The sequence below is a fragment of the Pinus tabuliformis genome, chromosome 1_2 (genome assembly GCF_031772625.1).
Source record: "Pinus tabuliformis cultivar Carrire ecotype Pingquan chromosome 1_2, CPIR1, whole genome shotgun sequence".
NCBI classification, from domain to species: Eukaryota; Viridiplantae; Streptophyta; class Pinopsida; order Pinales; family Pinaceae; genus Pinus; species Pinus tabuliformis.
In genome coordinates, this window is record NC_142298.1 from 442321024 (window position 1) to 442344533 (window position 23510).

A 23510-nucleotide genomic window follows, 5' to 3' on the forward strand; every position below is an offset into this window, starting at 1 on the left:
TTTTTATGAAATTCAAATCCGATGCTTAGAAACAAATTTATGACAATTTCCCTAGGTCATGTGTTTGAGATTGAATTCTGGAGCCTACAAAGCTCCTAAATTATTCGGACCATATCTCTGAAAATATAGTGAACCAAGATCTAAAATTTTACATGAAGTTCACCACTATTTTGGATCCATGTAGTAAAAATTTCAGCTTTTGAATCCTTGTAGAGAAAAAGTTACAACAAAAATTCCAAGATGACCTGTTTGAAGCAACGAAATCCTAGAATCCAAAGCCCTGATACCAAATGTTATGCAACCGGATCATGAAATAGAAGAAAAGATAGATCAACGACTTGAAAATTATATTATTTGAGGGGGAAACCTCCTTTAAATCACGTAAATGAACAATTCTTGGATGATACAAATGGTAAGACCTCATTTATATATATAGGAGTCTAAGGGGTCACAATATAATTAGAGCCTACATAATAATGTAAGGGCACAATAGTAAAAATAGTGGGATTTTATGGGGCAAAAAAATAACAATATGGAGGCTACATTAACAATAACAATAAGGGGGGCACACTAACAATAACAATAAAGGGGGCTACACTAGTATTATAGGGACCTAACATATGTTGGCATAGAGAATGTTATATTTTCTCTAAAAATGCCTCCTATTGTAGCCAAATGGAACCCTCTTTATCTAGTTCTAGGAGGACAAATTTGAAATTGACAATTCAAACATACCATTTTCTTCAAGAATTTCTCATGAAATTTTTGGGTAGATCTTACAGTGGGCTAAGAGGAAATTTTTAAGCAACACACCCAATACATTTGAGAATTGGATAGGGTCCATAAAACTTAAGTGAAAACTTTTTGTCACTATTATCATTAAGTGATGTTTGCTTATACTGATATAGACAAAGAATATGTGGTCCTAATTGGCTCTATACATTGAGTATGCAGATGTCCAACATTTCCCCACACTAGTCTAGTTTGTTGACATATTCAACCTTTTAGATTGAGGATGTCTACCATGAATATTTGTCGATTAACTAATGTATAGAATGTTGGATATTAATGGAAGTGTAGAATCCAAATTAGTTAGCATTTAATCATATTCATCTAAAAAAACAAAACTTTAATGCATTTTTAAGAAACACAATGTTGTATATATCATTGTATTCATCACCATGAGACACAAATCAATAGAACAAACTTTTGTTATATTAAGTAGAATAATTATTATATCTCATATAGTTAGAACATAATAGACATTGACCATGCATGAGACTGACAAGTATCATGGTTAATTAACATAAAGAACCAATTAGGCTCTTTACACACATGCATGCTAAATATTATAAATACTAGTGCAACCATATAAATTAAACGGTTGGTAAATGATGATAGGCATAATCCATAATAAGCATTAAAAAACTTACTTCATTATACATCTCAAATTGATAAAATAAAATAAAAACATAAAAATTAATCAAATTATCACTTTATTTAAAATTATTATTATTATTAATGATAAAAAGAATTAATATATACATTTAAAAAAATGTAACAAGATTTTTAGCAATGGAGATAAACCCCCACTTAATCATGGATATTTTTAATCTATAAATAGGTCTTGTTATAATACCATGGGGGCTTCATTGACAAAGCAATACCATATCACGTGCATTCATTTTGGGGCATAAAAAATGAGGAAAAAATAAAATAATATATTGAACATATAATAGGGGCTAAAGAGTTTTTTAATGTTGTATAGAAATATGTGCATTATAAGGTATTGTTTATACAATAAATTGGCCACCCGGAGGCAAAACAAAAGTGGGCTGGAGACATAGAGCTCCAGGAGGATTGTGGGAGTATTGGGAGTGGGAGGGGGAAAGAAAAAAATATGGTAATATTACCTCCATAGTAGCCTAATATTCAAACATATGGCCCTAATATTGACATGCAATTCATGATAATGTTAAATTCTTAAAGTCAAAGTGGCATTCTCCTTATCTTTCATTTTCATTCTTTTACTTAAATTTTTAACATTAACATGAAATGACTCAGGATGTTTCAGAGTGGATCTGACCTCATTAGATTTCATATGGAGAAAGTAGAATTTTAGATCTCACTCAAAATCTAGTAGACTTATTAGTTTTTCAATATTTTAGGATCGGAGGGATTGCAATGTTTCCATTGGATTTTGTCATGTACTAGGGTATGGAAAACGTATTTCATCAAAAGAACTAAGCCCTCTATCTACCTTTATGTTAGTAACATCGGTTGTCAAACTCCTCTATCATGACACTACTAAAAATGTACTCGTCACTTAAACAAAATATTGACTTGGCATGCTACGTTTTTTCTATCTTATGTTAATGCTTAGAGGGTGATACTAATGACAAAGATACCAAGATAGGCAATGATTTTGATGATATGTAGGTATTTATTGTAGCATTATTATTTTGGATGCTATAGGCCATCCAAAGCCTATTTGTTGATGTATTTTTGGTTCAGAGATAGATTTCACTCGATGTTATTTTGGTTATGTGCACCCTTACATGCTATATACATGAGAACTTGTAATTTTTGGACCTGTGGTTGATGAGAATTATAGCTACTAGCTGAATGATGTTATATGTTTTAATCCATGTTTTTAAGTTTTTATCACAAATTCATCATTCTACGTGCTTTTGTTGACATATATGAATCAAAATATATAAAGATATATATTATATAAAATCCACTCCCAAAATCGCTCCCAACGTGGGAGATTTTGAAAATGTCACTCCTCGCTCCTACTTCCACTCCCACTTCCCGCTTCTACTCCCACTTCTAGCTTCTTCTCCCGCTTCCCGCTTCCACTCCCACTCCCAAGCAGCCTTTCTCTAGAAAAAACATGCATCACATTACTAATACCTCTATGATCTATGTCTAATGTGTGTGTTAGGATTTTTTACTTGTTGCTCAACTAGTGATCCTCCCAGTGATGGGGCAGTAGAGAAGGCAATAGATATGGCACCTTCACCCTTTCCTTACATTAATGATGAATAGGTTGAATGAAAGTGAAGGAGATAGTAATATCAACTATTTCTTGGTAGAGGGCACATGCATTCCATAGGAGATAGTAAAATAGAATATTGTTTTGAAGAAGGTGCATGCATGATAAGGTCACACATGTCATACCTTCAATTAATTTCAATTTAGATGTTGTTTCAAATTTAGCAATTTTGGTTTTGGATAGAGTTTTTATATTATTAGAGATTACTTTTATTTTTTTTTAGCATGCATGATCTATTCTTACTAAGAGGTTGCAGATCCTTAGTCAATTAGAATACTTATGCATGAGAAATTACCGTCTCAGGTAGGGGACACAGATCTCAAGGAAGGGATGCATGCTTGCATGCTCCAGTTCATCTCTTGATGGAGACATACTTGGCACTCTTACCATGCAACTATAGTGCACTCGGTGATCATGTTAGGGCTATGATTTGGAAAATTCCAACTAGATAGGATTTTGCATGTGTCCATATTCATTATAATTTCTCTCCTCTTCCTATTCTATAAGCGAGATGAAAGGTATGCCATTGTGCTGGATATCGAGTTTTGTTTTGAACTATTGTAGTTTCGGTATTCAATAGAAGATAGATACAATTGAGAGTTAAAATTTTGTGTTTTCCATTCAAATCATCCACAATATGTATTTGTAAATCAACCAACTTATATCTTCCTCTTTTTTATTGAAACTTTTAAGTTTTCTGCTATCTAGTATTTAGGTTGTTCTTTCTAGGTGCAGAATATTCTTACCATTGTTAATGAAAATAAAGGGATATAAATATAAAGGGGTGTAAAAAATATTAATGAAAAAATGGATACCTACAATATCTAGTGAAAGTAAGGGATTTTTAAATTGGGAAGGTATCTTGGGTTCTTATAGGTAGGGGGTTAAATAAAGTTTTAGAGATATTTTCCAATATGTAGTCAAATTAAGGGTATTGTTTAGTATGTCACGAACACACGTGTTATGTTAGAGGTTCATCGAGTGAAGCCCCCATGGAAAATATCATGTCTTATCAATACCACATGCCCAAAAATCATAACTCATTTCATATGACACATGTTCACATGACAATTTTTTGATTTTTTAATTTAATTAAAAGGTCAAAAAAAGAAAAACTACTTTGAAAATACATATCAACCTTTGATTTTTGTATACTACTAAGAATATTATAGAATATTATATGGAAATTAAATGCCTACCATCCACCTAATAAATATTAATAATTAAATTGGGGTGACAAGAGTGGGAGGTGTTATTTTTCACCACGATGAAGAATTAGAGACTAAATTTTCATGAGGCCTGGGAACTACATATAACAATAAGGTTGAATTATTAGCCCTGTGGCAAGGATTACAATTGTAAATCACAAAGAAAATCCAACATCTGATGGTGTTTGGTGATTCAATGTTGGTTATTCAGCAAGTGCACAAAACCAAAGCAGACCCTTCATCATTACAATCACCCATGCTTCATAGAATAAGTCTACACATTCCTAAATTTGAAACCACTTAGTTTTACAATGTCAAAAGAAATATCAACTCCGTTTTAGATTCACTGGAAAATCGTAAAGCTAGTCTCAAGCAAGGATAGATGGAACAAGATGGCTTAAGGAGGGTAAATCAATATATCCCATGAGTAAACAAACTCTAGCATTATTAATAGGGGATTCATCTCCAATAACGAGAATTGAAGGCTTAATGGCCTACATGGAAACTCGTTGGAAAAGTGTCAAATCTCAAATTGGATTAATGATCCTCCTAATATTGATTTGGTAGACTTCAGTTAAACTTGATCATCAACTTTGTGTGCTCGCATTAAGGGATCATGCGCCCAACACAAGGATTCAAGACAAGTGGAATAAGACCTTCAACCATGCTAAATATGAAGGGACATGAATGTTTGTTAGTTGTATCCCTGGATCCTAGCTATATTGAGTTGATTTATGGAATTTAATGGAGTTGGCCTATCATCATAAGTATTAACTCCAGAAGGGAATGGATGAAGAGGAGAATGTATAAAGGAGATGTAAATCTTGAAGTTCATGTACACTGCATGAGTCTAGAAGGGCCAAGCCTGTGAGGTTACAACTGTAATTCTATTGAATATGGAGGATTCTGGGATATTTCCAAACCATATGTCTGATATACCGTAATTTCGATTGAAGAAACTGGGTTCAATGAAGGTGGCCATTTATGGCAGAGGACTTAAAATAGGAAATGATTACCTGAAAGGGAGAATGTGCAAGGAATATTATTGTTACAAAATCGATGAGAGAAGCATGTCTTCAGTATGGCCATACATGCATCATTATAAAGAAGTATTGTTCTTCAGTGTTTATAAAAAAAATCGAGTTTGGTTGTCCATGATTGCAGAAGGTAGAAAGGAACAAAGTGTTTGTCTCAAAATGGAGTTTCCATAATGAGAAAAGGGTAATGATCTCAGTCGACACCTAGTCCATATGACAACCACCATGGAATGTATCATAATTTCTTTCAAGATAAGGAGAAATGAAGAATGTTGAAGAGAAAGCCCAACTTGCTCTATTGTACTAGAAAATTGGTCTGCTCTAGACCAAAATGGACTGCATGTAGGTCTCATTTGATCGTCTGTAATTTGAACTTGAAAACTAATCCCTCTTAAAGAAGCACCAGTTCTCGAAGGAAACAAAGTGACAGTTGCAGAGGTTGGGGCGCCCTAGATAGAAGTACCAACACAACATGTGATGAGGGTTGATGAATGTGTGAGGAACTGGCCACAACTTTGTGCCTCCCATAATAGAAGACAATGAAAATGAGGTCATTGTTGCACCTGGTGCAATGGCTGAAGACTATTCTTCTCCCTTTGTTTGAATCTATGTTATTTAATTTTTCATAAATATTATGGGTCTTCTAGAATATATATAAGATTAATTATGTCATAACAATAGTATGTAGTCGAAATGTTGGAGTCTCATGTGTTTTTTGGTATTTTTGGATTTAGTAGAAGACGATTTCGTATTAGCTATAAAAGGTTCTAGCTTTCAAACAAGATTGACTTAATAGATCAAAACCTACCCATTTCTTAAAAAAAAATATTGATAATTAAATCAAAACCCTGAAAACCCTATTCCAAAATAGAATGGATATCAACATAATTGTAAATATTGTGGATTTTAAATTATTTAAATTAAATTTAAATTTAACATTACAAAATTTAAATTTAAACAATTTATTACCAATTATAATAATTAAATATATATCTATTTAAGTTACAGTAAAAATATATACATCTACATGTTACCATCTTAGTATTAATTGGATATTAATTATACAAAATAAAAATAATAGTTGAATGATTAAACAAATTCATAAATTAATATTAAAAATATTGAGAAGTGGGTTTGAAAAAAAATTAGGCATATTATTAAAGTAGAGTTAAACATTTTTTCAAAGTAGATTTTTTTTTGTTGGCTTGACCCAAGAAGGATTTGAACCTTGTATCACATGGTTTTACATAGTACTTGTGATTATCTTTTGAGCTCCCCCAAATGGGCTCCTTTAAATGTAAAATTGGAAGTATCATGATCTACATATTAGTGTGGTCATATAAATTGAATAGTTGGAAAAAATAAATAGGGATGAAATCACAGTAAACATCAAAACGCTTACCTCACAGTACATCTAACATTGACAAGGTCTAAAAGAATCATATATATTAATTAAAATTTAACATTATTTTAAAATATTATTATTATTATTATTATTATTATTATTATTATTTATAAAAAAATAATATATGGGCTAAACATATATACATTTAAAAAAACATGTAATAAGAAAAACACAATAAATTAACAATAAATTATAAGAGTTCAATAACATAAATGGAAACATAATCTAACAATTGTAAATATGACATTTTTTTAATTAAATTGAATAGTAAAAAGTCATTAGTAATTTAGAGATAAATCTCAATCCTCTATCTCAACTACTAAAAATATTTTTTAGATATTTTGTGGAGGTTAATTCTATACCATCCACCTAATAATTATTAATAATTAGATTTAAAGTTATCAAACCATATTCTAAAATAAGCACCCCTCCCATGATAATTAAAAGATAATAAATAAATATTCATTCATTTTTACCTTTAAATGACAAAAAACTTGCAATTGGAGAAGAGAAAAAAACCATTTTAAAATTAATCTCATAACTATGAAATTTATGAGTACTTAAAAACTTAGATAATCTATATTTAGAAATATTTATACCAACTATTGTCATTCCACAATGCCTTAACTTTAATTTTTCTTTGTAAATTAAAAAACTTTATTGCCTTGAAATGTCTTCAAATCCAAATTATGTAGGTAAACCATGCAATGTTGTTTCTTCTTATCATATAGGGGGAATCCTACTATTAATAGGCAACTGATCCCAACCACTTTACTATCCCAATCCTTAGAGTATAATTTTACTTAAGTGGGAATACATCGAGAGGTAGAGGCACCCCAACTTAACCCAACTATTTTCAGATAACCTGAGAGTCTTTACTAAAAAAATTCCATATAGACACCCAATTGAGAATCTATATTCAAGGGCATTTATGTTACCTTACAAATCACTCCAGGGAAACCATGAGAATCACCCATCTATACTCCAAAAGGAAACTCAAAAACAAAACTAAAAGTTCCAGTTATATCGAGACAATACAAAACATAAGATAAGACCAAAAGAACTAGTAGACTTGTAGACCACTAATAATTTAAGGAAAAAATAGGAGTTGGGTCCTTTGCACATGAACCAGGAGGATATTTTGATGGTATCAAGTCACTCTTGTACATGACACCCTTTCACTCTTTAATTGTGTCAAGGTTGGGAAATCCGCTTGTATCTTGTCAATCATATTCCTTCAAAACTATTACACTTTGTAATGTGATCCCTCTTTTGAGTTAGTGTTTCCAAGATATTATCATGTCAAAAATATGTTCAAGAGATGTTCAACTTGAATTAGCTAGTTTTTCATAGTTCTTAAGCCTTCTATCATGCCAGCCATCCCTGAGTAAGTCCTAAATCAATATGTGCTTTGTTTTACTTCACATCTTTGTACCTCTTTCAAGTCTTTGATAAGAGATACACTGAGGCCCTCCTACGATGAATCACTTCCTATCGACTTTAACACATTATATGAGAAGTTGATTTAGAGACCATTCACTACCTTGGAGGTAGCATGCCTTAATGGTAGGGTTCCTCACCTTCAACAATAGATTTTCATCAATGACCTTTGATCAAATGATTATATGAGTGTTTGACTTCATATCATCTATTAACACTTAATAGAATATACTTGAGCAACTTAAGAGCCATTTTCATTATTGGTGGATTCTTTCATGTCTGTTAATGATTTTCATCATTGACTCGTAATCAGACAATTTCTACCATGTTTGACCTCAACACATTTATTCTCATGGTTAGATTTTCACTTTGAAAAGATAGCAACGAAGACCTTGGATTATGTTTGTCACATCCAAGTTGCAATGGAGTCTTTTGAGTATTTATGAAAGTTGCATAGATCCATAGTGTATGTCTCGTGGCTATGTTCATATTGAGTGATGTGGGCATGGATCCACAATGTATGTTTTGTGGTCATGACCTTTTTCATTTGACATAGATCTTTGCAAGCCATCACATATGCTTTTAGTCACTTTTATTCTCACTATGGGAATGCCTACCTCAGAGATAATATTATTATATTATACCTCATTGATTGTTGTTGGAAGGTTTCCAACTGATCAATTCATTGTTTCAATGTATTTGCATGACAAAGTATTTGAATTATCACTCCCTTTCTAACTTCATAATTTAGTGGGAATTCTATTCCACATTATTTTGTCATTTATGGAAATTAATGTCATACCCCTATCCTTCGTCCTTCGAAGCATTATTTTCATTAATTCTTGAGAATATGGAAGAAGATCCTCTCCTTGAAAGAGCAAAATATTGTTCAAATCCCTTTAAAAAACCCTAATTCAAGAGGATGTTGCACGTTGCACACTAATAACGTGTGACATATCTCATTGTCATAGGTTGCATAATTACAAGATGTGACACTATCATAGGTTTATCATTCAAAAGGTGCAACATTTATTTTACAAAAGAAAAAATAAAAAAAACAAGAATATTATAGAAGACAATCCTCGTGGATGGCATCTATCCTGATTAGTTTGGATCTGGATCACATCCCTAATTTGACTATATCATAACCTTATTTTCTTATCCTCCTCTAAATCTATAAATATAACCATATTTCATTGAGATAGGGCTCTTGGTTGATTTGAAAAAGGCTTTGGCTCTAAGATTCTTATTGAAACTCTACTAAATTATCCAACTTATAGTCCTAATGCTTTGAAAACAAGGTATTGAAACAATGAATCGTTGGAAGGGAACTCTACGACATCAATGCATTAACTTGTAACCACTTGCTTTATGATAATACAATTATATATTGTTTTCCCACAATCATTGTATCTGTTTCATGGTTTTTGGTATATATCTCCTTGATCATCTATATAAGTCTTGAAAAATTAGATTTGGATTAGATGTGATTTTATGCTTGTTTGTTTGTGTTATCTACAGGTCTTTTCTTAGTGAGAATTGAGTACAAGGTTGGAAGCTACAACATTTTGAGAAACTAGTGAGGCCAAACTTTGATAAAAACATATGAGCTCATCTCTCTTCTGTTTCCATCTATGATTTGATGGAAATAGACTTAGGGAAATTCATGTATTCCTGTCTTGTTTTGTTTTATTTTTGGGTATTAGATCTAGGGAGATCAATCTTGTCCGCAAGAAAGATTTGTTTGAAAACATGGAAGAAAATATGAACTCTCTATACCTTAAAATCAAGGTTGAAAAGGTAAAATGGTGTTGTGGTTATGAAAGAGGATTCCAAAACAAATTTGTGGCACAAAATACTTGGGCACATGATTGAAAGAGAACTAAAAGTTCAAGTTGAGCAAAATCTTTTGCTTGATATAAAAGCTACATAGTTTAGATTTTACAAACATTGTATTATGGGTAGAAAAAAAAGGGTATCATTTATAAAAGATAGCCATAAAAGGGATACGCAAATATCAGATTTGATACACTCTAATATTTGCGGCCCAATTAATATAAAATAACTAGGAGGAGCTTCTTATTGTGTCGCTTTTATTGATGATGCATCAAAAAAGGTGTGGGATTTCCCTATTAAGAGAAAATATTAAGTTCTAGATACTTTTATGAAATTTCATGTGGCTGTTGAAAGAGAAACTAACTAATTATTAAGATACATTAGAACAAATAATGGTAGAATGATTGAGTGAATGAATCATATGATAATCAAAAAGGTGGGATGTATGCTTTCAAATTCTAGTTTTCCTAAATATTTTTGGACAAAAGTTGTTCGCACAACATGCTACTTAATAAATCACTCTCTCACAACTTCACCGCTCTCTCAAAAATTCACTCGATGGTGGCATTCTAGAAAAGGTATAGACTAATAGGGATTTAAGCTACACTCACTTGAAATTTCTTGGTTGTGAAGGGTATGTGCATATTTCTAAAGAAAAAAGGTCCAAGTTGGATTGAAAGTCATTTAAATGCATTTTATTAGGATATGTTGATAATGAGTTAGGTTACTCATTGCGGGATCCTCTAAAAATGAGAATTATCATAAGTAGAGATGTTGCCAATTTATAAACGGAGTATTTTGAGAGAAAAATCCTTTGACTCATACGCTTTGAAACTAGCATGGTGGAAGAGATTTTTTGATGACACCAACCTAAAATGTACTCATGGTTGGGCTGAGCTTGAGAAGTTTTTCAATAATCTTAACTCTATCTCGTCAGAAATTAAGTTTATTATGGAGCTTGAAGAAAACAATAGAATTCCTTTTTTAGATGTCCTTGTTATTAGAAAGGAGGATGGTACTTTGGGACACCAAGTCTTCAGGAAGAAAAAATACACTAAAAACTATCTTCATGCTAATTCGTACCATCATCCATCTACAAAATTTGGGGTCCTTAACACTCTTGCTATTAGGGCCCTTAGAATATCTGACTCTGATCATGTTAATGAAGAGATTAAGAACTTAAAACTATTTTTAAGGATATATGATACAAAGAGAGCTATAAAAAGAGATGAAGGAAAGGTCCTCTCAAAGGGCCCTTGAGATAACTGCGGAAAAGTTTACCTTCCATTCATTCAAGGAGTCACAGATAAGATCACTAATATTTTAGGAAAGAAAGACATATTCACTCAGTTTATGACATGTGGAACAATCAAGCTAAGAATGAGGTTTGTCAATGATAGCATTGATCAACAACAACTTATGGGAGTTTATAAAATTGATTGTTCTTGCAACAGAAGCTATGTTGGAGATACATGGTGCTCTTTAAAAACAAGACTTAAAGAGCATGAAGCAGATATCAATAATGTGAGATCACACAGTTAGCCCTTGTAGAGCACTCCTTGAAAACCAAGCATCATGTTTGTTTAGAGAACACCAAAATTATCACTAGAAAAGATCATTATCAAAATAGGAAAATCAAAAAAGCACTTAAGATTATGAAATATGCGCATAACCTCAACAAGGATGGTGGGAATGAGATCAGTGAAAATTGGCTTCCCCTGATTAGGCATATCAGTGCTTCAAGATCTTCTGAGATATAGTATCCCAGGTATAACCCTCTCTCCTTACCTTGAATCTCATTAAAAATATATAAATTATATATAAACATTTTAACTAACATACGAATTAATTCATTAATTAGTTATTCTATTAAATAAATAAATTAAATAATTAATTATTAATGAATAAATAATTTATTATTAATGATTATTTATTCATAATAATCATTCATTATTTATTTATTTATTAAAAAAGATAATTAATTATTAATAACTAAATAAATAATTATTAATAACAAAAATATTAGTACAGCTCAATGAGACAGTAAGGACCCTCATTAAAATCCCCCCCGAGGACCAACCTAAAGATGTGGATGTGCAGATACTCCTGCATTTGGGTCTTTAGGGGCTTGTCCCACAGGGCAAAAACATGAATGTAAGTCATATAATAACTTATAAGGATTTCTCGCAACCCCCTAGGGATTTTTGAAATGCAATATAGATGGGGCCTCAAAAGGAAACTCAGGTATGGTAGGCTATGGAGGAGTAATAAGAGATGGAAAGGGTTTCATAAACACCATCTTTCATAGCATTTGGGAAAAGCCACTAACAATATGGAAGGGCTTATGGCCCTTGAGAAATATCTAGAAATCTCGAGGGACTCAAATCTCCATAATACCATAATTGAAGCTGATTCCGAATTGATTATTAATTTGGTTAAGAAAATTTGCTATGGCTCTGCTCCAGATAAAGTCTCGAGACATTGGCGGCTTCTGAAATTGTATCAATGGATTCAATCCCACCTGTAGAACATGAGAACCCTTAGTTTTACTCATGTGTGCTGAACAACCAACACAGTAGCAGACATATTAGCTAATGAAGGCATGCTATGCGCTAACAGCAATAAAACTTACGATTGGATAGAGACCCCCGAAGGCAGATTGAGGGAAGAGTGTCTCAGACAGGCGAATGCAGACATGGAGCTCTATCAAAGCAGGGGAAACTAGAAGGATGTAGACTAAAGGAAACAGGGGAATTTTGATCTTTTATGGTGAAGTAATGCATGGATATCTGGTCTACGGGTGGGAATTTGTACCCTGAACCCTTCATACCCAAAGTTTTCAGGTGGGAGTCGATTTAAATGAAAAGTATTTTTATGAAAACAAAATTATCTAAAGAAGATCACCTTTGAATTATCTTTGCTAGGCGTTTTGTTAACGTGCTAGTAGTTAGGAAAATTTGAAGCAATCCTAGGGATTTCGCATGGCAACTTGCAAGGAGGTTACCATGCCTGTTGGACCCAAACTTAACTTAAACTATGGCTTTATTTGACTTCAGGTCCGAGTGCAGTGTTATCTATTGTGCTTGTTTCTCTTCAAGGTTGGGATCAGTGGATTTCGGGCGGTCTTTGTGCTCGAGGGTTATCCCCCCAGGTGGACCCGAAATCATTATATGGCGGTCTCTATTTCCTCATCGGGTCCGATTCAAGAATTAAAGAGTTTGCATGTTTTCGTTCTGATATAGAGCCTCATCCATCAGATCTCTGAAGGCGGATCGAATGCTGTCAGCGACTGATTGTGTTTTGAAGGTCTCATAGTTATGTTTTGTGGGCCCTGGGCCCGGATTTTGAGCCTTTGGCTTGACACCCAAGGCTTTGTGCGGCTCGTTAACTCTATGGCCCACATCTCCTTTGGGATTGTTGTACTTTATGTAATTTGTTTTTTAGATACATTTGAATAGAAGGACTGATTCTTGCTTCAACAAAAATATTAGTAAAAACACTAGTAAAATTTATTAATTTAATTAATTAATAATATTAAGAATTATTTATTTATTTATTACAAATAAATAAATAAATTTATTATTATTAATTAAGTGAATTAAGTTTTAAGATTTTTTATAAAAAAATTATAAAGGAATAAATAAATTACCTATTATTAATAATAATTAGTTATTAAAAATTAAAATTAATTTATAAATAAAATTGATTATTATTAATAATTATCTATTTCAACAATAAATTAAAATTCTATTATTATTATTAAATGAATTAAGTTTCAAGAAATTTTCATAAATTTATTATAAAAAAAATAATTTATTATTATTAGTATTTTCAATTAATAAAAAATATTTATAAATAAAATTAATTTATTATTTATCAATTTCATCATATAAAGTTATTAATTTTTTCTAAATGAAATAAAATTATTAATTACTTTTAAATTAATTAAAATAGATTAATTGTTTATAATTAATTATTATTTATTTTATATTCATTTTATTAATGTAGGTTTAGTTTTATTTAAGTTTTTAGTTGTTTTTTTAATATTTTTGTTCATTCATTAGGTATTTATCTGGTTTTTGGTCAGTTAACTCTTCTTTCAATCAATCACTCAATTTTTGTCTTGAAGATGGATCCCCTTTGGGATTCGAAATGTTGACAAGATGTACATAATACTGTGATGATCCGAATCACATTTTTCCAAAAAAGGACCACATAAGCTTAAAATCTAAAGAATAATTTTTTTTTTTAAGTTGTTAACAAAAATGTGCAGAAAGATAAATTTGTTGAGGAACAACACAAAAATCAGCCAAGATTACAATAAGGAATTCATGGAAATAATGAGTAGGAAATTGAAAATGAAGAACAATAATAAGAAGAACATGAAGAAGAAAATAATTAGCCATTAAGAGAAATATCACTAAAAAATTTATCATTTCACATGTCTACAAGACCACATAAACCTTCACAAAGGTATTTTCCCTTACTCTATATTTGATTTGTTAATGAAAGTCAACCTACTTCTTTGCAAGAAGCATGTGAAGGAGAAAATGGTATGAAGCAGAAAAAGGCTATGGAAGAGGAGATAAAATGCTTACATGACAATAAGACATGAGATTTGGGTGAAAGATCACAAGGGTGAAAGGTCTTAAAGAATAAGTCAGTGTACCAAATAAAACATGAAGGAAAGGAAACTAAATGAAGGTTCAAAGTAATATTAGCAGTGAAAATATTTGGACAAGAAAAAGGTACTAACTCTAAAGATATTTTTCCCCATTTGTTAAAATGACATGAATACAAATAGTACTTGGTCTTGCAGTTGCTCTAGATTTAGAATTAGAACATTTAGATGTCAATACAAGCTTCCTAACTGTCGATTTGGAATAGGAGATAGTTATAGAATGACCAGAAGGTTTTGTTTAAAAGGGTAAAAAATATTTGATTTGCCGGTCAAAGAAGAGACTATATGGGCTGAAACCACCTCCCATCAATACCATAAAAAGTTTGACTATTTTATGCTTGAACATGGTTTTAAAAGATTAAATGCAAATCATTGTATACGTTAAGAGATATGAAAATGAAAATTTCAATACTTATTATTATATATTGATGACATGTGATGGTTGGAAAAGATAAATTGATGATTAATGGATTAAAAGAAGAGCTAAACCATTGGGTGAAAGATCACTAAGGGTGAAAGGTCTTAAAGAATAAGTCAGTGTACCAAATAAAACATCAAGGAAAGGAAACTAAATGAAGGTTCAAAGTAATATTAGCAGTGAAAATATTTGGACAAGAAAAATGTACTAACTCTAAAGATATTTTTCCCCATTTGTTAAAATGTCATCAATACAAATAGTACTTGGTCTTGCAGTTGCTCTAGATTTAGAATTAGAACATTTAGATGCCAATACAAGCTTCCTAACTGTCGATTTGGAATAGGAGATAGTTATGGAATGACCAGAAGGTTTTGTTTAAAAGGGTAAAAAATATTTGATTTGCCGGTCAAAGAAGAGTCTATATGGGCTGAAACCAGCTCCCATCAATACCATAAAAAGTTTGACTATTTTATGCTTGAACATGGTTTTAAAAGATTAAATGCAAATCATTGTATACGTTAAGAGAGATGAAAATGACAATTTCAATACCTTATTATTATATATTGATGACATGTGATGGTTGGAAAAGATAAATTGATGATTAATGGATTAAAAGAAGAGCTAAACCATGCTTTTTCAATGAAGAATTTAGGAGTTGCATGCCAAATTTGGGGATGCAAATTATACTTGACATAGAAATAAAGAAATTATGGCTATCACATAAGAAATACCTTGGAAATGTATTGAAAAGTTTTAATATGGCTAAAGAAAAACATGTAAGTACACCACCCCTGTAACATTGAAGAAAAATAAGGAATTTCCAAGATTTGATATGTTTAACCTATATGAAGTTTAATGTATGCAATGGCATGCACTTGCCCTAATATTGCACATTCAATGTGAGTGGTAAGTTTCTTGCAAATCCAAGTAAGGAACATTGAAATGTGGTTAAATGTATGTTGTGATACATTAAAGGCTCAATTTTATTATTTGTGATTTTGAAGAATTGATACCTTATTGGAAGGATTTATAGATTTTTATATGTAGATTTCCACGGTGAATCATCATATTGTATTATTGCTTCTAGAGTAATAATGTGTGTTCTTCGTGAAACATCCAAAGATGTTGATATGGGAGGTGACATGGATTCTAGAAAATCCACAAGAAGTTACATAAACACATTTCGAGGAGCTATAAGATAACAAAATGTGGTGGGTTTTTCTACTACAAAGGCCGAATATACTACTAAAGGATGCAAGGAAATGATTTGAATTTGGTGGTTCATGGAAAACTGGACTTGCAACAAGAAAAATATGTATTGAATTGTGATAATCAAAATGTAATCCATCTTGCCAAAAACCTTACTCTTCTCTAAAAAAACACATTGATGTTAGACATCATTAAATTCACATTGAAAAACCAGTTAACATAGTTAACATGTAAACAAAGATCTTGCTCATGGATAAACAAGAGCTTTATAAAACCGTAACTAGTTTCATACAAAAGTGGTGAGACAATTTTGGGACCAAATGAATAGCAATATATATAAAATAATATTTTTTATTAAATAGGAAATAAATTCATCCCCAGTGAAAAGAACGATTAGAGGTTGAGCTCACAAGTTCAAGCTTGTCTAATTTCTGCCCGAAATGAAAGAAGTGCTGATGTGGGTTTTCCCAATACATGAGAGTTATCTTATTTATAATCCATGAAACTTGTATAAATTATTGTTAATTTCAAATTTATTACGGTTTTAAAATATTGATATTTATAATTCATCCAATATATATATACAGTATATACTATTATTTGCAGTTGATCAAACAAATTACGCCAACCTGCGAAACTTTATTTATACCACATATTACATATACAAAGTGGTGATGATGACTTCTCTACAACGTTGATTCAAAGACAAAGCGAACTGGGTTTCCCCATTAGCTTCTTGAATCCATGGATTCAACCATGTATGATCGCAGTTGACAATTTTTATACGTCTGTTCATGGTATTGCTGAGTCGCCCCATCCACCGTTGTTGTCATGACGCTGACTACACTTCTCCAAAGAAACGTCATTGATTTGAAGTCCAGAATCATAAACACCCTCTACCATCCAGTCAGAGGGAAGCACAGACTTTGTCGGCGACACACTTTTCCTATTGTTCCCGCTGAGTGTCACAAATCCAAACTGCAGAGGACCCTCTGGCGGATTCTCTATGTCCCAAACTGCGCCATAGTTTCGCTTCAAGTCATGCTTCTCAGAAGAACCCACCTACAAACATATTACAAATTCATACAGCCCTGCATTAATTAATTTATAAACTCAACTGAAGAAATTTTGTCTGGAGTAGTTTTTAAACATATATATAGTTTTACTCCGCATTAATTAATTAATTAATTTATTAACTCAACTGAAGAAAATTTGTCTGGAGTAGTTTTCAAACATATATATAGTTTTACTCTGGATTAAACTGAAGATTTGTGAAAACCAAACTTCCCCACTTAAAACTTTACTAACTGCACCCTCATAAACTACGTACCTGCTCAACATCCACAGAAACTATGTCTGTCTGGCCTCCTTGGTACAGAAATTGCACAGCAAGATAGTTAGGATACCGGCTCAGTTTGTCCACCTTCACCGACATATTCTGGTCCTTGTACTGGCAAGGGACCCTGTCAATCAGGTTCAGAAATATACATACATTTAGAGATATTAATTAATGACATGTTAACCCCCTACTGGGCTGGATGTGTAAGAAACAGATTAAGGCCATGCTCTAATTACCTTTTATATTCGATATCTATAATCCCGGCCTTAAGAAGCTGGTCCCCCTGATCTGGTAGTGCCATGCTTGAGAATGTGCTGCGGGTTACAACAAAATCTGTTTGGCTGCTCTCTGTGAAGTCCGTAACCACTATTGTAGTCCCTGACTTGGTGCATAATTTGGAGTCTGTGCATCTCATCTGCAAAGTCCAGGATGAAATCTGGAATAATTAAAACATAGTATTCACTGTAATATCTGGCAAATCCCTATGCTAGATTATAATATATATGTACAGATGCAACACAGAATGTCTACAATCTTCAAGGCCAATAAGGACTATGCAATATTTGTAGGGTTTGCCTGATAGCATGCGCCACACGCAACGCCATTTCTGTAGAGATCACGGCTGGATCCTCCTACATTCCCGCCATAGAGAGTTTCTGCAAATGATCCATATCCGCAGGCGCCAACTGCATCAATAATATCAAACAAAGTGATTACTTCATGAATGGCATGATTATTGAAAAATAAGATTAAAGTCAATACCATCAACTGCCCCTTGGTAAGCATAATAGGCTAGTTTAGATTGATGGACACAGCTGGTGTTAGATTGATGGACACAGCTGGGGCAACCTAACGCTAAACTTGGGAAGATGATGAGAAGATTTACACCCAAAATGCAATAAAGGACGAAGACAACTGGTGCTTGAGTGGCCATGATGCTTGAATTGAATTGGCTTGGCATGGTAATTTAGGCGTGCCCTGCCTTTGTATTTATAGTAATCTAACTGGTACACTGTTGTTACATGGGTGGTATACACAATACAGGTTTTGCAAGATTCGTTCCGAACTCAGTCTACTACGTGTCAAACTCACTCAGCCTCTGTATTCTGTGATGCAAATTCCAAAACTGTGCTGATCCTTATAAACAATTATTAAAAGAGATAGGTATGTATGCATGTTTTAAATGATATCCCTTCGTGATGGCCTGGCAGTTTAGATTGGGGGTAAACGTATTTTGACCCGTAAACAACTTTGCTAGGGTCCAAATGAATTATGAATATATGCAAGTGCACATTCCCTTCCTTTGCAGCCTCCTTCGACTTAATTATGGCTATATGCAAGTGCACATTCCCTTGCTTTGCAGCCTCCCCAATTTAGGATATGGGATATGTATGGTTTTTAAACATTTATATATTATTATTATTTGCTTTTAACATTATGATTAAATTATACATTAAATTGGTATATAAGAATTTTTTATTTGTGAGATAAAGGACTCATGGTTTTGAATCTGTGACCTCTTAAAAAGAGACACATGTTCTTAACTATTAGACTCATTCACTTATATATATATATATATATATATATATATATATATATAAACATGTTTTTTGGAATAGGGATTTTAGAATTTTAATTTTATTAACCATAATAATTAAGTTTCTAGAATTTTAATTTTGTTAATCATAACTATTAGATAGATTGTAAGTATTTAATCTTTATAGAATTTTTTTTAGTAGTATACTTAAATAAAAAGCTGAAATTTATTTCAAATTAGTTATGTCTATTTTTTTTTTTAATTCAATTTATTAATTAAAAAAATGTCACATGAAATGTCTATGAAATGAGTTATATTTTTGGGCATGTGATATTAATTAATTCATGGTATTGTAACAGAGTCTATTTATAAATTATTCTTTATAGTATACACAAATCAAAGGCTGAGATTTATTTTCAAAGTAGTTAAGTTTTTTTCCCTTTTAATTAAATTCATTAATTAGAAAAATTTTCCACATGAACAAGTTTCATATGAAATGAGTTATGATTTTTTGGTATCTGATATTGATAAGCCATGATATCGACCCATAGTATTGTAATAAAATTTATAGATTAATAATCTCCATGATAAAATGGGGGTGAATCTCCATGATCAAGAATCTTGTTACACATTTTTTTTAACATGTATATATCTTCAAGTGATATATTAATTTTATCATTAATAATAATAGTGATTTTAAATAAAGCTACAATTTGTTTAATTCTTATAATTTTTTTAATTTTAGTAACTTGAGATGTATGATGATTAAGTCAATGTATTGATGCCTATCAACATTTACCAGCCATTTAATTTTTATGGCCACACCACTTTAGTTGCAGTGAGTATCAATCATTCTCCCCATCATTTCTCATAATATCCTTTTATCTTAATTGTTAATATCATCATTAATAGAATTATGTGTTTGTTAATATTATTTATTCTTAATTTCATATATTAAATTAAATAGATTTTATAATTATTAATTAGATGATATTTTTATTAATGATTGAGATTATTTTTAATAACATTTAATTTTGTTTAAACATTTTGTGATTATTTATACCAAATTTTTTTATTGTAAATTGTAGAGCCAGCAAGCAAGCCTGATAAACCAAACTTGCCAACTAAAAATAATAAAAACAAAATATAATAAAAATAATCTAAAAATACTTTAACATAATTACTCTTCCCACAAAATCATCCAATCTAAAAACATTTAATTTTTAATCTTACTCACCAAATCAAACATAACTCTTTTTATAAAACAAACCTCTATCTTCTTCTTCATCATCATTACCATTCTTCAACTCTTCAACTTACATTCGTTAACAATATATATTTTAAAAAACACATACTTCAAAAACATATTAACTTTCTTTTCTTGCAACTTCCACCACCACTATATTAATTTTTAATCTTACTCACAAAATCAAATATAACTCTTTTTATAAAACAAACCTCTATCTTCTTCTTCATCATCATTACCATTCTTCAACTCTTCAACTTACATTCCTTAACAATATATATTTTAAAAAACACATACTTCAAAAACATATTAACTTTCTTTTCTTGCAACTTCCATCACCACTATATTAATTTTTAATCTTACTCACAAAATCAAATATAACTCTTTTATAAAACAAACCTCTATCTTCTTCATCATCATTGCCACTCTTCAACTTACATTCACTAACAATATATATTTTAAAAAACACATACTTCTATCTTTTCTTGCAAAGTCCACATTCACTAACCATATATATTTTAAAAAACACATACTTCTATCTTTTCTTGCAAAGTCCACCACCACTATAATTTTCATTTATATTGAAAAACTGACAGCACGCTTATAGCAGTGAAAGGTCAACGCCATCGATACGTTACCAAATCCCGTTTTCTATACTGCATCGTCATTAACAAGGGAAGCCACTTACTGCTGGGCTACCTGTTTCTTTCAATCGACTTTAACTTTTTAATGTGCTGCACAACGGACTTACTTTTACAGCAATGTTTTCTTTCATATATATATCCATGAGTATCCATGAGAAGTAGATTGCTTACGATGAATATCCATGAGTATATATGTCTTCCATTTTTTCTCTATTTTTATTTCAGTGGTTGATTTGACTGCCCACATGTCTGGATAAACTAAGGGGTTATTGTGTTTCACAAATTGTGGATTATTTATTAGAGTAAATTATTAATAATATTAGTTGATTAGGGTTATTTTTGTTAATTACTTTTAGTTTTTAGAAATTTTTAAAATATATTTAATTTTAAAAATAAATAAATTATATCTTGGTTATAAAAGATAGAAATTTTTCAATATTTTTTATTTAAACTTGAGATTTTTAATAGTTAAGTAAAATTAAAATTAATAATAATATTTTTGTTATAATAGTTTTTTTTGTTATATATAGTTAATAATAATAATATTTTTATTGCAATAAATTTTTTTATTATATATTTATGAATAGTAAATGCAAATAAAAAATTAAGTTATATCAATCATATTTATATTTTTAATATAATTGTTCTAATTAAGAAAATCATAATAAACAAATCCACCCCACTATAATTAAAATACATAAACATTTTTTATTTTTATAAAATAATCCATTTATGAAAATAATTTTTTTATATAAAAACATATAACTTTCCCTTCTTCCATAGTTCACAACAACTATAATGCTCATGTATCATTGAAAGACTGACCACACTCATAAACAAGTATAATGCTCATGTATATTCAATATGTGATTGATATGTTGCCAACTGCAGTTGTTATATATCTAATAATAATATTTTTGTTGCAATAAATTTTTTTATTATATATTTATCAATAGTTTAAGTTATATCAATCATATTCATATTTTTAATATAATTATTCTAATTAAAAGAATCATAATAAACAAATCCACCGCCACTATAATTAAAATACATAAACATTTTTTATTTTTATACAATAATCCATTTATGAAAATAATTTTTTTATATAAAAACATATAACTTTCCCTTCTTCCACAGTTCACAACAACTATAATGCTCATGTATCATTGAAAGACTGACCACACTCATAAACAAGTATAATGCTCATGTATATTCAGTATGTGATTGATATGTTGCCAACTGCAGTTGTTATATATCTAATAATAATATTTTTGTTGCAATAAATTTTTTTATTATATATTTATCAATAGTAAGTACAAATAAAAAATTAAGTTATATCAATCATATTCATATTTTTAATATAATTATTCTAATTAAAAAAATCATAATAAACAAATCCACAGCCACTATAATTAAAATACATAAACATTTTTTATTTTTATACCATAATCCATTTATGAAAATAACTTTTTTATATAAAAACATATAACTTTCCCTTCTTCCACAGTTCACAACAACTATAATGCTCATGTATCATTGAAAGACTGACCACACTCATAAACAAGTATAATGCAAGTATAATGCTCATGTATCTTCAGTATCTGATTGATATGTTGCCAACTGCAGTTTTTCTAGAATGTATCTTGATTAACATGGGAAGATAATTCCGCCACTGACCCATTAATATCTCCATCACATACTGAAGAGATACCTGTTTCTTTCAACCGACTCAACTTTTTAACGTGCTGCACAACCCACTTCCTCTTACAGCGGTGTGTTCATATCTTGTGTGCATATGAATTACAGCAGTGTGTAGATGGAGATTGGTGATGGTGAATATACTTCTCTGTTTTGAAATTTTTGGTATCTTGTTGACAGCATCACTGTGGTATTTCGTTTTATAAATCGTGGATCAAAGAGGTAGGGGATTTCACGTTTCTGAAGCAATCATCATTTGAAATGAGAAAACAAGTTGAGGCATAAATAAATGCGAACGAATGAGATGAATGCGAGGTTCGCGCTACCGAAAAAGATGTAGCAACTTCTTCCTTTCCGTTTGTCTCAAAAAATGATAGATATGAGATCGCAAGCATTTGAGATGTACTCTGTTTTCCCCAATATAGTAATATTTTTCTAGATCAAGATAATAAAAAATCATAACATTAAAAAAGGAACGGGAAGGTGAGAATTTTACTTCTACTAAATATTTGTTTGGCTGAGTTTATCTCAAACCTTAATCTTGTAACTTTCCTCTTTTATAATAATACCATTTTCAAAAATTTAATACACACAATGTGGTCATCTTAAACGATTCTTCAAACATAACAAATCATAACATTAAAAAAGGAAGTGGAAGGTTATTATCAGCGTAATATCTCTCATTAGATGGAGGTGAGGATTTTACTTTCACTAAATATCACTCAAATGTATGGCTGAGTTTATCTCAAACTTT

At 30.9% G+C, this 23510-nt stretch overlaps 2 protein-coding genes across 2 annotated transcripts; both read right to left on the reverse strand.

Annotated features, from left to right (window-relative positions):
* Window positions 1–16902: 16902 nt before the first annotated feature.
* LOC149206252 (expansin-like A1) lies at window positions 16903–18068 on the reverse strand. Its single transcript, XM_089393660.1, has 3 exons — window positions 17868–18068; window positions 17623–17755; window positions 16903–17354 (listed from the first exon to the last, which is right to left on the reverse strand). Exons 1-3 carry the CDS (start codon window positions 18044–18046, stop codon window positions 17085–17087), a joined length of 582 nt encoding a protein of 193 aa, XP_089249786.1. The 5' UTR covers window positions 18047–18068; the 3' UTR covers window positions 16903–17084.
* A 92-nt stretch (window positions 18069–18160) lies between these two features.
* LOC149206253 (expansin-like A1) lies at window positions 18161–18606 on the reverse strand. Its single transcript, XM_089393661.1, has 2 exons — window positions 18394–18606; window positions 18161–18317 (listed from the first exon to the last, which is right to left on the reverse strand). The coding sequence occupies exons 1-2, from the start codon at window positions 18590–18592 to the stop codon at window positions 18184–18186; spliced, it is 333 nt and encodes a 110-aa protein (XP_089249787.1). The 5' UTR covers window positions 18593–18606; the 3' UTR covers window positions 18161–18183.
* Between the last annotated feature and the right edge of the window lie 4904 nt (window positions 18607–23510).

Bases quoted from the DNA above. Each gene is read 5' to 3' on its own strand.
- LOC149206252 (XM_089393660.1), bottom strand. From the start codon at position 18,046: ATGAGATGCACAGACTCCAAATTATGCACCAAGTCAGGGACTACAATA. The intron at 17,756-17,867 runs GTAATTAGAGCA...CCTGATTGACAG, and splicing joins ATAGATATCGAATATAAAAG to GGTCCCTTGCCAGTACAAGG. The intron at 17,355-17,622 runs GTACGTAGTTTA...ATATGTTTGTAG, and splicing joins TTTCTGTGGATGTTGAGCAG to GTGGGTTCTTCTGAGAAGCA.
- LOC149206253 (XM_089393661.1), bottom strand. From the start codon at position 18,592: ATGCCAAGCCAATTCAATTCAAGCATCATGGCCACTCAAGCACCAGTT. The intron at 18,318-18,393 runs GTATTGACTTTA...TTATTGATGCAG, and splicing joins TTACCAAGGGGCAGTTGATG to TTGGCGCCTGCGGATATGGA.